The sequence below is a fragment of the Mus caroli genome, unplaced genomic scaffold (genome assembly GCF_978045245.1).
Source record: "Mus caroli unplaced genomic scaffold, Mus_caroli_1 scaffold_10, whole genome shotgun sequence".
In the NCBI taxonomy this organism is placed as follows: Eukaryota; Metazoa; Chordata; class Mammalia; order Rodentia; family Muridae; genus Mus; species Mus caroli.
The window spans coordinates 7,500,716-7,514,487 of NW_028227265.1; the positions used below are offsets into that span (position 1 = coordinate 7,500,716).

The window sequence follows — 13,772 nt, forward strand, 5'->3', positions numbered from 1 at the left end:
AGCTGCAATTACCGTGTGGGCTGCGGAATTCTCGTGGTGTTTGTCGGGGAGCTGCGATAATGGCGTCCGTCCTCGCGAGAGAAGCAGCCGCTCTGCGCAGGCGCCGAGAGCGCCTCCCCACGGCCTGCGCCCCGCCCTCAGCGCAGGCTCCCTGGGCTCCGGGCTCGAGGGCGGGGCCGGTCAGGAAGGGGGCGGGGCCTGCTCTGGGCGCCTCTGGCGCGCGCTTTCGCCGACGGACTCTGACGAGCATGCGCAGTTGTCCTCCCCTGCTCCGAGAGTTGACTCGCTGGGCCCTTACTTCCCCATCTCACGTCCGTGTTACTTGCTAAAGCAGTAAATCCTCCAGTGTTCAATCTGAGGAATGTACGTCCTCTTTGATGGGTGTGAACAGACACTAACGCTGCCCTGACTACAAATGACTACAAATCCCAGTGTACGCTGTGTGTGGCACGATGCGTCCTGGGACTGGTAGTCTCTGCGGCCGTGATTTGCCTGCTGGGATTTGTAGTCCATCCGGATTCTGGCAGCCCCATGCCTTCCCTGCCCTGAGGGCTGCTGGGACTTGTAGTGTCAGCGGCTCAAATGGGCTGTACGCTCCCAAACCCGTCCTACCTACTCTACCTGGCATCGTCTCAGACGTTCCGGGCTCGTTCAGTGGCATGGTCTGGAAAGTTGCCTGACTTCCTTATGGGCAAGCTGGTCGCGGGGACACTGTCACTGTGATAGAGATTATATGTGACATGCTTACGTATCATGCAATAGGAGCTATGCAGCATCGATGTGCATTTGTTGCCAGAAATGCCACTAATGGCTCTCTGCACCTGGTCTGTCGTCAGCGTTCCTTTCCAGGCTGGCCCCTTCTGCATGTTCGCAGTAAGCAATCCTACAAACCGGGATACAGGAGTTATTTTCACTTAGAAAACCAAACAAAACAAAAACCTGTTTCCTGCCCGTTCCCCTGTGCCGATAATAAAGCCATGACTCAGTGCAGCTACCAGCTGGGCAACCTTGGGACAGCCCTTCTAAACCACTGGGATTTGATCCTGTGCCATTTTACCTCAGGATTGTCTTGAAGATTTCAACCTAGAACTGTGCTGTTAAAATGAGACCTGCTGGGCAGTGGTGGCGCACGCCTTTAATCCCAGCACTTGGAAGGCAGAGGCAGGCGGATTTCTGAGTTCGAGCCAGCCCGATCCACAGAGTGAGTTCCAGGATAGCCAGGGCTACACAGAGAAGCCCTGTCTCAGGAGGAAAAAAAAGGCACTGACTGCTCTTCCAGAGGTCCTGAGTTCAAACCCCAGGAATCACATGGTGGCTCACAACCATCTGTAATGGGAACCCAATGCCCTCTTCTGGTGTGTGTGAAGACAGTGACAGTGTACCCACATACATGAAATAAATAAATAAATCTTTAAAATAAAAAGAAAGAAAGAAAGAAAGAAAGAAAGAAAGCTAAGCCCAGAGGAACTAAGAGGAACTTGGGCAGAAACTCTTAGAGAGTTGTACTATCTCCTCCCACCGCCCCTCAATTGGGCCCAGATTTTAAAACTGTAGTTGTGAGAATTCTGAACATGAATGCCTGACCGCACGGGAAAACAGAGTAATGGTGACGTCATCCCCAGCATGTCACCCTAACATCCCCCTTAACCTCCCTTTCACCCCTGGCGTTGTGGTCTCCTCCATCCCAAGACTTCAAATGTATTTAGTGCAACCATCAAGCAAATGAGTGGGTGGTGGGGAAAGGGCGGGGTGGCACCAGTAGGCAGCAATGACGAGCTGAATGAGAGTCCGAGTGCTAATACAGTTAGATCTCAACCAGAGATTACACTAATCAGAGCCGGAGTTCAGAACCGGGATGCTGATGTGTGCGCATGCGTGCGACATGCATGTCCCTCAGCAGCTGCCCACCTTGAATTCTAAACCACGGTCTCTCAAGGGGACCTGCAGCTTGCAGGGTAGGTGAGGCTGACTGTCCAGTGAGCACCAGTGATCCACTTGTCTCCGCTTCCCCAGCTCTGGGATCACAAGCCCACCCCACCACGGGGGGGCATCATTGATTTGTGCCTTCTGGGACTCAACTTGGGTTCCGCGTACCTACAGGACATGCACTTTGCCAAGCCTGCCATTTCCCAACCCTCTTTGTTTTGATGCCCTGGATTGTTAAAGCTATGTTCATTTACTCTGTATGCATGCTGCGGGGGTTGTTGGAGTACCGTGGCACCCCGTGGACATGACAGAGAGTCAGTTCTCACCTTCCACCACCCGGGTCCCATGGGTCAAACCCCCTGAGGCAGAACTGAGAGTTCTACATCTTTATCCGAAAGCTGCTAGTGTAAGACTGACTTCCAGGCTGCCAGGATGAGGGTCTTAAAGCCCACACCCACTTTGGCAAAATCTACTCCAACAGGGCCACACCTCCTAATAGTGCCATTCCGTGGGCCAAGCATATACAAACCATCACACCCAGGTAGTCTGGCAGTCTCTCTTTTCGGAGACAACGTTTTTGTCCCGAAGCCCAGGCTGACCTTGAGCTTCCTGTCTCCGATTTCCCCAGTAACTGGGATGACCCGCTTGAACAGCAGGCGTGTTCCTCAGTTTTCCTTTCGGGAGTTGCTGCTGCTCTCCGATCTCCGCCCTCTCCCCACAAGGAGCAGCCCTGGCTTGTCAGAGCTCCATGACACAGGGAGAGGGCTTAAGAAGACTTGGCAGAGCTCCAGAGCGGGAAGTGAGCAGCCCAACCCCGCCCCCGCGTGCTGATTGGCTACAAACCAGGCGGGTTTTACTAGGATCCCTTTTCTTTGGGGGAAACTTGTCCTCTATGCTTTGGCGGTGCCCCTAGATCACACGCCCGTGGTACACTAAGAGCAAGGTTGGATGTCTAGACCAAGAAGCCATGGGAAGCCTTCTCAGGGTTTGGCGAAGGCTGAATGTGAGTGGATTTGTCTTTTGAAGTGCTACTCTGCCTGGGGCGTTCGTGAACCGGTGGGGGGCCGCTTACCCCGGGGGAAGGCGACTGTAGACTGTAAAGACTCTGAGAAGGCCTGCTAGGATGGTGATGAAGGCCTGGAGTGGAAGCTAGTGCAGAGAAGCGGACAGATGGGAAAGCTCCTGACACTAAGGCGGAGGAGGGAGAGGCATGGTAAAGACCATGAGTTCCCTGTAGTGAATGACTGCTGGTCTCCACTTCTGTTGTGGTGACAGTCCCTCAACTTTGCAACTGGTACACCAAGGCCTTTGGTAGCCCCCTCCCCTACTTCACACCCTACTTCACACAGGATATTGTTCCTGGAGACTGTCCCCCAAGAACCAAGATGGCAGTTCAGGGTCACAGGAGAGTACAGCATTCTGAGTCACAGTGGGTGGCTGTTGGCCTTCTCTGGGTGGGGACAGCAGCAACAGCAGGGTAGGCAGATGACAGGCAGGGTGGCTCTAAAAGTTAGCTCACTGAGTGGGGCCTTGACCTTCCCAGACCTCTGAGCTACCAGACCAGAAGAATTCTACAATATCCGAGACTACTCATCAGGCCTGGGTCTTTAGAAATTAGTAGCGTCCAATTCCTGAGCCCCGGGACCCTTGCCCTTAACCTACTTAGCACCCAGCTGCCCTACAGAGAGAACCTCCTGCTAGCACCTTCCAGGCAGCAGGAAGGGGCCATCTTGGAAGTGAGGGTACCACACCATGTATCAGCACAACCGGAACTGCAAGGAACAGAGATGAGCATGGACCATGGAGCCTATCCGGAAACGGAGTGCACGCTCGTGACCCTGTCAGCCATGGTTGCTTCCCCCCTCCCCCCACCTTCGACATATTTCCTTAGGCAGTAATGACAGCCATGGCACAAACTCCCATGGCAGCTTGTTTCCCCCACTGTACTGATTGAGAGTTTGGGTGACTGACTGGGTTGCCCAGGCATCCACTGCACTCCTTGTGTGTGTCCCAGAACGTGAAGAGCAGGGTGACTGCATGTACCTGAACACCTCCTGCTGGCCCCCACACTTAGCTGCACTTTCTTCCCAGTTCCATCTCCATATTGTTTTTGTGGGATGGGTTCAAAAACGCCTGGGACCCGGTCACTTGCCTGCTAGGGGACACTCCCGACACAGACCATGACTCTGGGATGCGGGTTCCTCCATGAGCAGAACAGACACAGTGTCAGGGCTGTCAGGGAAGCAGGAAACAAGAAGGCAGCTTAAGGAAATAAAAGGAGGTTATCTGTGCCTGCAAGATGACCCACCTGGGAAGATGATTACCTGGCGGCTCTGGGACACACGCTGGCAGAGAAAAGTGATACCCACAAGTTGTCCTCTGCCCTCAACATGTGTCTGCATGCATGTGCACAAAGAAATAAGATGTACTTTAGATGTTTATTCCTTTCGGAAAATCAATTTATTGATTATATAACTGAATGCAAAAATAATAATAATAAAGGCTGCAAGGTAGGGTGGCGCTCGCCTTTAATCCTGGCACCTGGGAGGCAGCGGCAGGAGAGCTCTGTGAGTTCGAGGCCAGCCTGGTCTACAGAGCGAGTTCCAAGATGTGAGTCTGATGTCACAGATGCCAGGCCTTATATCCACAAAGTGCAGATGACTAGGATGAAGGGTGAATGAGCTGTGGGCACCAGAGAGGGAAGGAGGGAAGGGGGGTGGAGAGAGAGAGAGAGAGAGGGGTGAGAAGAGGAAAGGAATTGTGCTTCATATTTTTGTATTGTTTTCAATTTTTGCACTATATATGTATATATATATACATATGTGTGTATGTGTGAGTGTGTGTATGTGTGTATTATTATATATATATAATTTGAGAAAAGGTTTCATTGTGTCATCCTGGCTCTCCTGGAACTCACCCTGTAGACCAGGCTGGCCTCAAACTCAGAAATCTGCCTGCCTCTGCCTCCCAAGAGCTGGAATTAAAGGCGTGTACCACCACTGCCTGGCCAGACTCCAATTTTAAAGCAACAGCAGTGGTGGAAGATCTTACACGCACGCCTCCATCCCTGTGGGCTCCTTTGGAAAAAAGTATTGGAGGATGGACAGACTGCTCCTCCAGCTCCCTGCGGCTGACACAAAAATCCAAGTGTCGCCGGGCGTGGTGGCGCACGCCTTTAATCCCAGCACTCGGGAGGCAGAGGCAGGCGGATTTCTGAGTTCGAGGCCAGCCTGGTCTACAAAGTGAGTTCCAGGACAGCCAAGGCTACACAGAGAAACCCTGTCTCGAAAAACCAAAAAAAAAAAAAATCCAAGTGTCGTAGCCAGAGCCACCACATAGACGTTGTCCCTATGTGGACCCTTCATGCATGAGAGGAACACTGTTGATGTCCATGGCAAACCTCTGGGCAGGACCCAGGGCATCCTGCCTCAGGGGAATACACTGGAATCAAGGCTGCGGAGATGGGCCCCAGGGACCTCCAGCTTCCCTCAGCAATCCGGACACCTGGTCACAGCCCCACTCAGCCAGGGCACTGTAGCTCCACCCCTCCTTATGCTCTTGAACTTGCCCTCTTCTGTCTTCTCTTGTGTGGCAGCTCTGTGCCTGTCCTACATGTCCCCAACACAGGGTCAATACCACAGGGGATAGGGACGTTGCCCTCACCTATCCTTCACATCCTTTCCTGCTGCTCTTGAGGGACCCATGTCAAGTTTAACACTCTGGCAGGCTTGCCCAGCTGTTTACCAGGCCAAAGCAGTGACCAGAGTGGCCTGTTCCCAGCCAAGGCCACTGGGTCCCAGTCACCCACTCCTGAGCTGGGACAGGCAAGAGTTGAAATTTAACCACTAGGTTCAGAGGTTTTAATGAGTTCCTCAAAAGGACAGAGATGCACCCAACTCTGAGGTGGCCCTGACCAAAGCAGACGGTGGGCCACTACCCTGTGGTGCTCAGAGCCAAGATGCTCAGGAGAGACCCCCGCAAGCCCTTAGCCATCCTCAGGCATGTGGGACTTCTCTGTGCCACAGGGCCACAGCGCTGGCGTTTCCAGCATTCCTGTGCAGAGGAACACAGCAACTGTGCCCGTAAGTAGATTCTCATACTGTCCCAGGTGGGATTTAATGGTGGTGCAGTCTTAGGGTGGCTTTAAGAGGCAACATGGTTGGCTTCCGTTCTGATTTGTACAATGTCTCTGGCATCTGGTGATCCCAAGTGAGTCATTTAACTCTGTGTGAGTTGGGGGGTTAAAGGGACTAAGAGGTATTGCAAATAACTAGGACATACTCCAAGCCTCCAGCTGGGCCCAAGATGCTTCTGGACTTTTGAACTGCCCAAACTGCAGATTTTGGGTTTTAGCATCTGGAAGGGCCAGGCCCTGAGGCCTTCCTGTAGACAAAAGGTGACGTTTGAGAGCTTGAGTAAATGCCCTGCCTCAAACCTCAGTTTCCACATCCACAGGGCAGGCAAGATGGATGCTGTCTGCAGCATCCAGTGGGAAGCCCGGGAAGCCTGGTGCACACAGGCTCCGCTGTTCATCCCAGGGTGCCCAGCCTCACACAAAACCCAGGACTGCCCGAGAAGCTGCCAGGCCTGGAGGGTGGGTGGGCAAGCAGCTCTAGCAACCCTGACAGCCTGGTCTCTGAGTGCCCAAAACCCAGAGATTAAACTAGCAGAGGGAGAGGCTCAAGGCTCCAAGGTGCTGACTGCCTGCCACCCTGGGTTTTCTGGCTCACCGCTCTCAGGTTGGAGGCTCGTGGCTCTGAGCTTTAACCCGGGCACTTGGCATCTGCTGTAGTCCTTGACCAGCAGTGAGCAGCTGCAGACAGCACTTGCTAGTGTTACTGTGCCAGAATGTGCCTAGGGTTAGGGATCTTCAGCTCACGACAGGAGTGTGTCAGCTGTAGGTGCCATGCCTACAGTGTCTGAAATTTGACCCTTAAGGTTTGGCAGCTCTCTGGAACTCATCTGGTGACCGAGGCTGGCAGCCTCTTACCTTCCATCTTCATAAGGCCCAATGTCACCAGTGTCCCAACCTGGACACTCTGGGACTCTTCAGCTGTCCTCCTAAGGCTGCTATGGACACTCCTATCAATACTGCTGCCTTCTCCCCTCCCCCTGCCACACACACACACACATTCACACACACAAAAACACACTCACACACCTCTTACCTGCTCATCCCAAAGACAAGGTCACCTGAGAGAAGCCTTCCACACCCCACCCTACCCCAAGATGGTGTCTCTGTGTAGTCCTGGCTGTCCTGGGACTCTGTAGACCAAGCTGGCCTTGAACTCAGAGATCCACCTGCCTCTGCCTTAAAAGTGTGGGGATTAAAGGTGTGTGTCACCAGGCCCTGCACAAGGATTTTTTTTTCTTTTGATCTGACATTGCAAAATGAGAGGACAGAACAGAGAGGGGTCAGTGTCCACCAGGTGACTCCAAAAGGAAACTGATCATTAAGTTACACAGCCAGGGATGGGTGTGACAGGTGCTGGACCAATTATAGCACAGCCCTGCGTGCAAAGGAAAGAGAGGGCTCGTACCATCACAGGCCATTCTGCTGGGTATTCACCCCCTCCCCAGCCTGGACCTATACAGTTCCAGGGGTGACTGGAATTCACCAAGGCTGGTCTTGTAATCTGCAGTGCTGGAGAGGCAGAGACAAGCAGATACTAGGGGCTCAGTGGCCAGAAAACCTTGAATAATCTGTGAGTTCCAAGGCAATGAAAGACCCTGTCTGAGAGAGAGAGAGAGAGGGAGAGAGAGAGAGAGAGAGAGAGAGAGAGAAGAAGAAGAAGAAGAAGAAGAAGAAGAAGGAGGAGGAGGAGGAGGAGGAGGAGGAGGAGGGAAGGAAGAGAGAGAAAGGAAGGGAGGGAGGAAGGAAGGAAGGAAGAAAGAAAGAAAGAAAGAAAGAAAGAAAGAAAGAAAGAAAGAAAGAAAGAAAGAAAGAGTGCAAAGAAAAGACATCTGAGAAATAACCCCCAAGTTTGCACTCCTCCTCTGCAAACATCCAGGCAGGTGGACTCCTCTACCCTAAAGTTTAATTCTCAAGGAGAACCAACTACCAACCATTGACAGCTCCTGGCAGTCTTTCGGGTTGGTTTGGTTGAGACATGGTCTAGCTGTGTACCACAGAACTCTCAGGTTGGCCTGAGACTCTCTGTGTCCACCCAGCTGGCCGTAACTCCAGGATGCACCTGTCTGCCTCCAGCGTGCTGGGGCAAAGACACTTGGGCATGAACTCAGTTCTCAATTTGGGTTAGGGTTAGGGGTTAGGGTTAGAGTTAGGGTTAGGGGTTAGGGTTAGAGTTAGGTTTTGCAGGCTCACAAGTCGGTGGGGCTTCTTCGGTTTGGCTCACTCAAGTGGGGCAGGGCCAACTCCCAGCTGGGGTTGTGTGGTTGACATTTCTCATACACCCCAACACCCTCATCCCACCCCACTCCCCATCCCAGCTGGGATGTAGTCTTCTCATCAAAAACCCAGCCGTGGAAACATATTTGAAAATCCTGCTTAACCAGATTAGGCAGAGGCAGGTGGATCTCTATGAGTTGCAGTCCAGCCCAGTCTACAGAGTGAGTTCCAGGACAGCGTGGGCTATGTAGAAAGGCCTGTCTCAAAATAAAACAAAATATAAATCAATAGAATGTTACAATAAAGCTCCTGTTTATATCACATCCACTGATATCTCAAACAGAAGCAAGTTCCCAGGGGCCACACCCCGTGACGGAGGGGTTGGGGACTACCCTTCCTCAGAGGGTTGACGGGAAGGAGCAAGTGTCTGCTGATGGGTCACCAGGCCCAGAGAACGAAAGCTTATGAAGCCAGGGGTCATTTAGGACTCTACTCTTGTGGCCATGTTAAGTTGTCGGCTCATGCCATCTGTGCCTGGGGCCACAGTTGGTCCACTGGAGCTCTGCACAGCTTTGTTAAACGATTAAAGAGGGAAAGTTTGTCTTATTGACATGATTCCTGACCTGAAATAAACCAGCTTACTGTGATGGCCGTGAGGAGGAGGAGGAAGAGGAAGAGGATGGTGATGAAGGTTGTGGTGGTGGTGATGATAGCAGGGTGTTTTTTTGAAACAGGGTCTCACTCTGTTGACCAGGCTGGCCTCAAGCTCATAGAGATCTACCTTCTTCTGCCTCCTAGTGTTGGAATTAAAAGCAAGCTCCAACATGCAGGGCCACAGGGCCAACTTTACCTAGCTTGAGCCTTCTTACCTTGCTATGCAAGGTGGTCACACAAGGCCAAAGTACGGCATCACTTGAGCCTCATTTTGTATTCACGCGGTATTGACACTTTCCACGCACAATGAGCAGCCCCTACCCTTTCCCCATTGGGCGGCAGATATTGTGCTCAGCACAGATGTTTCCCTCTTGGTGGTCTCATTGACACAGCTCAGCAAATGGGTCCTAAAATGTCTACTCTTCTCACACCTTGGGTTCCGGAGTCTGGGAAGCCTGAGATGCCAGGCTGGAGGAGAGCCTCTGGTGGGGCCTTTTGACATCCCGCATTTGGTTTAAGTGCAGCCTTCTGCAGTTGTATTAACCAGTTGCCCAGCAGGAAGATCAGATGCGTGGTTTGTAGCATGTAAAACTCCGGAGTCTCTCTTACCCCAGATGTAGTCAAGGTCTGTGCTGCCTCCAAGACCCTCTTAATGGAGCACAGATAATCCAGGCTTAGTAGCTCATAGCTTTTATCCCAGCTCTCAGGAGGCAGAAGCGAGGGGATACTTGTGAGTTCGAGACCAGCCTGGTCACATAGGGAGCACTAGGACAGCCAGAGCTACATAGAGAGATCTTGTCTCAAGGAAATCAAATCAAATCAAATAGAGTGCAGGCCAGTGAAATTCCAGGTGCCACTTTGCATCAGGGTGGCCACCAGGAAAGGGACGCACTGATGAGGGAGGCCCTGGTGGCTGCGACATTCCAGGCTGGTTGTGGCGGCTCTGGAGTCTTGTTACACATCACAAGAAGGGGTGCACATGGGCAGAAGCAGGAGCAGTCTGAAGAGCCCTTTGGGCCCAGCTTGGGAGGGATTTAAGCATCACCCCACGGTGGGGGTCACATCTTTGCTGGGCTATAAGACGGGAACAAGAGCGAGACAGGGCATGTTCCATGTCTGTAACCCATGGGGCTGTCACCAATCTGCTTGTCGGGATACCTCCACTCCACTCAAATCAATATTTTGAGCAGGCACTAGGAGGCTGGCAGCCCCAGACCCATGAGTGCCAGGGACTAGACACTAGACTGACGGTCCCTGAGGCTTACAGCTCCAAGCCATGACAGCCAAGGCATGATGGCTTTGGGTACTCAAGTTGGGGCTAATTGCTCTGGGACTTTACCACCAGCATCCTGAGGTCTGGCAGCCGGTCTAATCCTACAGCAGAGAGCAGCAGCAGGCAATAGTAACCCAGCATACTACAGCTCCTGGCTGGGTCTTGAGGACCTGGGGCCTTTGTTTCTTTTATTTTTTTTTAAAAAAAGTATATTTATTTATTATATGTAAGTACCCTGCAGTAGCTGTCTCAGATATTTTTTCTTCTCTCACTTCAGCCCCACTCACTCCAGCCCAAAGATTTATTTATTTATTATATCTAAGTACACTGCAGCTGTCTTCAGACACACCAGAAGAGGGTGTCAGATCTCATTATGGACGGTTGTGAGTCACCATGTGGTTGCTGGGATTTGAACTCAGGACCTTTGGAAGAGCAGTCAGTGCTCTTAACCGCTGAGCCACCTCTCCAGCCCCACCTTTGTTTCTTTTTTTTTTTTTTTAAATATGCTAGAGGAATTCATTTCCACTAAGCAAGCTCTACAGAACATATATTTTTTTTAAAGATTTATTTATTTATTATACGTAAGTACACTGTAGCTGTCTTCAGACACTCCAGAAGAGGGCGCCAGATCTTGTTACGGATGGTTGTGAGCCACCATGTGGTTGCTGGGATTTGAACTCTGGACCTTTGGAAGAGCAGTCAGTGCTCTTAACCGCTGAGCCACCTCTCCAGCCCCACCTTTGTTTCTTATAGCTACCAGCATTACAGTTCCGGAGCTCAGGGGTCCGAACCATTGATTCCTGAGACATGGTGCCTTCCTGGAACTCTGTGAACAACTGGGGCTTACAGTCTCTCATCTCTGTTCCACTAAGTCAGCTTCACACTGCTCCTGCCTCTAGCTGCTCTCTGGAACTTTTCAGGTCCCTGCTTATCCCAACAGCAGCTGTTGGGACAGCTTTCCCATCACTGAGTCCAGTAAGAGATCTCCTTCCTTCTCCCTGCCCTACATTATAAACAAGTGGTTCTCAGCCTATAAGTCACTCCCAAAGGGGGGGGGTGTCAAACAACCCCTTGATACAGGTCTTGTATCAGATATTTACCTTATGATTCACAACAGTAGCAAAATTACAGTTATGATGTAGCAATGGAAATAATTTTATGGCTGGGGATCATTACAGCATGAGGGAATGTAAAGGGTTATAGCATTAGGAAGGCTGAGAACCACTGTGCTAGACAGTGACCACACCAAAGTCAAGATCATACAGGCACAGACTAGGTGAATAAGGCAAGAGCCTGCACACAGTCCATAGCTGAGTGACAGAAGGTTTCAGGGCTCCCTTCTGGGTTTGCTTCTCAGAGCTAGGTCCTCAGGGTCCCTATGGCTTCCTTCACACCTGCCCTACTGACCCTTCATTCTTGACTCATCTCTGTCTCCAGGACACCCCCTCTGGACTGGCCCAGTGTCCTCAGCAGAAGGCACCCGGCAGTCTCCCATCAACATCCAGTGGAGGGACAGTGTGTATGATCCGCAGCTGGCACCACTCAGGGTCTCCTATGATGCTGCGTCCTGCAGATACCTCTGGAACACTGGCTACTTCTTCCAGGTGGAGTTTGACGATTCCTGTGAGGATTCAGGTGAGCCTGGGCTGGGGTTAGGGACTGGGATCAAGGCGGTCGACCTTTGAATCTGAAATGTTCCGTAGGCTGGAGCACTTGAATACCTAGTCCCCAGGGATGGCTCGGTTTACTGAGGTATAAAACTGTTAGGAGATAGGGCCTTTCTGTAGGAAGTGGGTGACCTGGGTAAGTCTTGGGCCATATATTATCCCCAAATTCTTCTCCTATTCCCTCCTACTGCTGCCCCCGCCCTTGTGTGTGTGTGTGTGTGTGTGTGTGTGTGTGTGTGTGTGCATATAGAGGCCAGAGGTCAACTTCATGAGTCATCCTCAGGAGCCTTCCACTGTTGGATTAGATTTTTCAAAACTTTCTTTTAATAAGGGTTCTTAGATGTTTTACCCTCCCTTCTAGTCCACCACCCACCAGAGGTAGCAGAAAGGAAAGTTTAATAAAGCAAAGAGGATGTGCACCTGTTTAGAAATGGTTCTTTGGAGCAAATCTAATCTGCGTCGTCGGAGATCAGCAGTCCAGTTCACACGAGTCAGCAGGGACAGCTCAGTCCACCTGCAAACACCATTCATGAATCGGCAATGGCAAGTCGATCTGGGAGAAACTGGGAAACTAAGCAAAACTAAGCTTTGCTGTAGGCTGGTTAGGAGTAGTTCCTTCAGTCGATTCCAATTCCCAATTCTGCAGTCCAGTTCGGTAGTGTCAGGATAGGAAACACAAATCAGCCGTGGTGACCAGCAGAAAGAGCCAGGCCTCCTCCAAGTCGGCATGAGTCAGCAGAAATGACCAGGACCAGCAGGAACCCCACAAGACACTCTCTGCCATGTCTCTCTCAACAAAATGAAGACACAAGACCAACAGAGGACTGCAAAGGGCACTGTCACTGTCTGTTGAGTTCTAATGATACTCTCTCTAAACATCGTGTGTCCTCCCATGGGCGTGTGAGTCTGTCTTAACAAAACTCCACAAGAGTCTGTATCAGCTGACATATCCAGAAACTTCCAGTTCACCCTGCCAATCAGCCCATCCACTGAAGGGCAAGGGGCCACCAGAAGTTTTTTAGTGCACGAGAAGCGATGACAACCAGTAAAGACTGGTGAGGAGAATCAATGCCATCCAGTGGCATCCACTGTCTGTGGGGCCATATCTATAGTCACTCTAAACATCATGAGTCCTTTCACATGCTTGCTCTAGCAAAGCACCCTTTCCCAAGTGTCTGCTTCAGGAAAACCTTCCTACACATGTCTGCTTTAGTAAAACATCTTTCCACCTGTGTGCCCCAGCAAAACCTCATTTGACATAACTGACTTTCCAAAGCAACCAAACATTTTCATTCATTCCACCTTGAGTTTCGAGACAACACCGGATCTCTCATTGGCCTGAGACCCACCACATAGGCTAGGCTGGCAGTCCAGCAAGCCCCAGGTGCAGCCTGCCTCCACCTCTCTAGCACTGAGATCGCGTGCACCAACAGCATACCTTGCTTTTTACGTGAGTCCCTGGGGACTAGGTCCTCAGGCTTGTGTGGCTAAGCCATCTCCCCAGCCCTGGCTTCTTTCTCCTCTGTGCTCCTGCCAGCTCGGAACTGCTCTGCCATCCTTCCCCGACACTATGCATTGTACCCACTGAAAACTGCCAGCCAAAGTAGGCCCAAAGCAAATCTTAAGTTGTCTCTGTGAGGTACTGGGTCTCAGGAATCCACAAGCAACTAACACAGCTGCTGCTCTTCTCTTCCATGACGTCACAGACTCGACAAAGGGGACCCTGAGCAGAACTGGGAGGTGGTGCTCACTAGACGGGGAGAAAGTGTTTGACCAGTAGTCACCTGAGTCATGAGGATGAATCCTTTCCCATCCCAGGATAGAGGGAAAAAAACAGACCAGTGAAGGCAGGTGAGGGTTGGCAGGGGGGTTTCTGGGGCTGGGCAGGGGCATAAGAGCCACA

General features: G+C 51.5%; 2 protein-coding genes across 9 annotated transcripts in view; one reads left to right on the plus strand and one right to left on the minus strand.

The window, feature by feature from the left end:
• The window catches only part of Banp (BTG3 associated nuclear protein), a 74,012-nt gene extending 72,740 nt beyond the window's left edge, over positions 1–1,272 (minus strand). For 4 of the 8 annotated variants that reach the window (XM_021169688.3, XM_029480529.2, XM_029480532.2 and 1 more), the window contains exon 1: positions 13–1,267. The gene's annotated coding sequence lies outside the window, so the exon portion shown is untranslated. Of the gene's footprint in view, positions 1–12 lie in introns of all 8 variants that reach the window. The other 4 variants (XM_029480533.2, XM_029480531.2, XR_015048591.1 and 1 more) reach the window with 3 other exon arrangements.
• A 4,469-nt stretch (positions 1,273–5,741) lies between these two features.
• Ca5a (carbonic anhydrase 5A) overlaps positions 5,742–13,772 on the plus strand; it is a 30,690-nt gene continuing 22,659 nt past the window's right edge. Inside the window, exons 1-2 of the mRNA XM_021170140.3 lie at positions 5,742–6,008; positions 11,640–11,837. Coding sequence (XP_021025799.1) covers positions 5,885–6,008; positions 11,640–11,837 — 322 coding nt within the window. The 5' untranslated portion in view covers positions 5,742–5,884. The remainder of the gene's footprint in view (positions 6,009–11,639; positions 11,838–13,772) is intronic.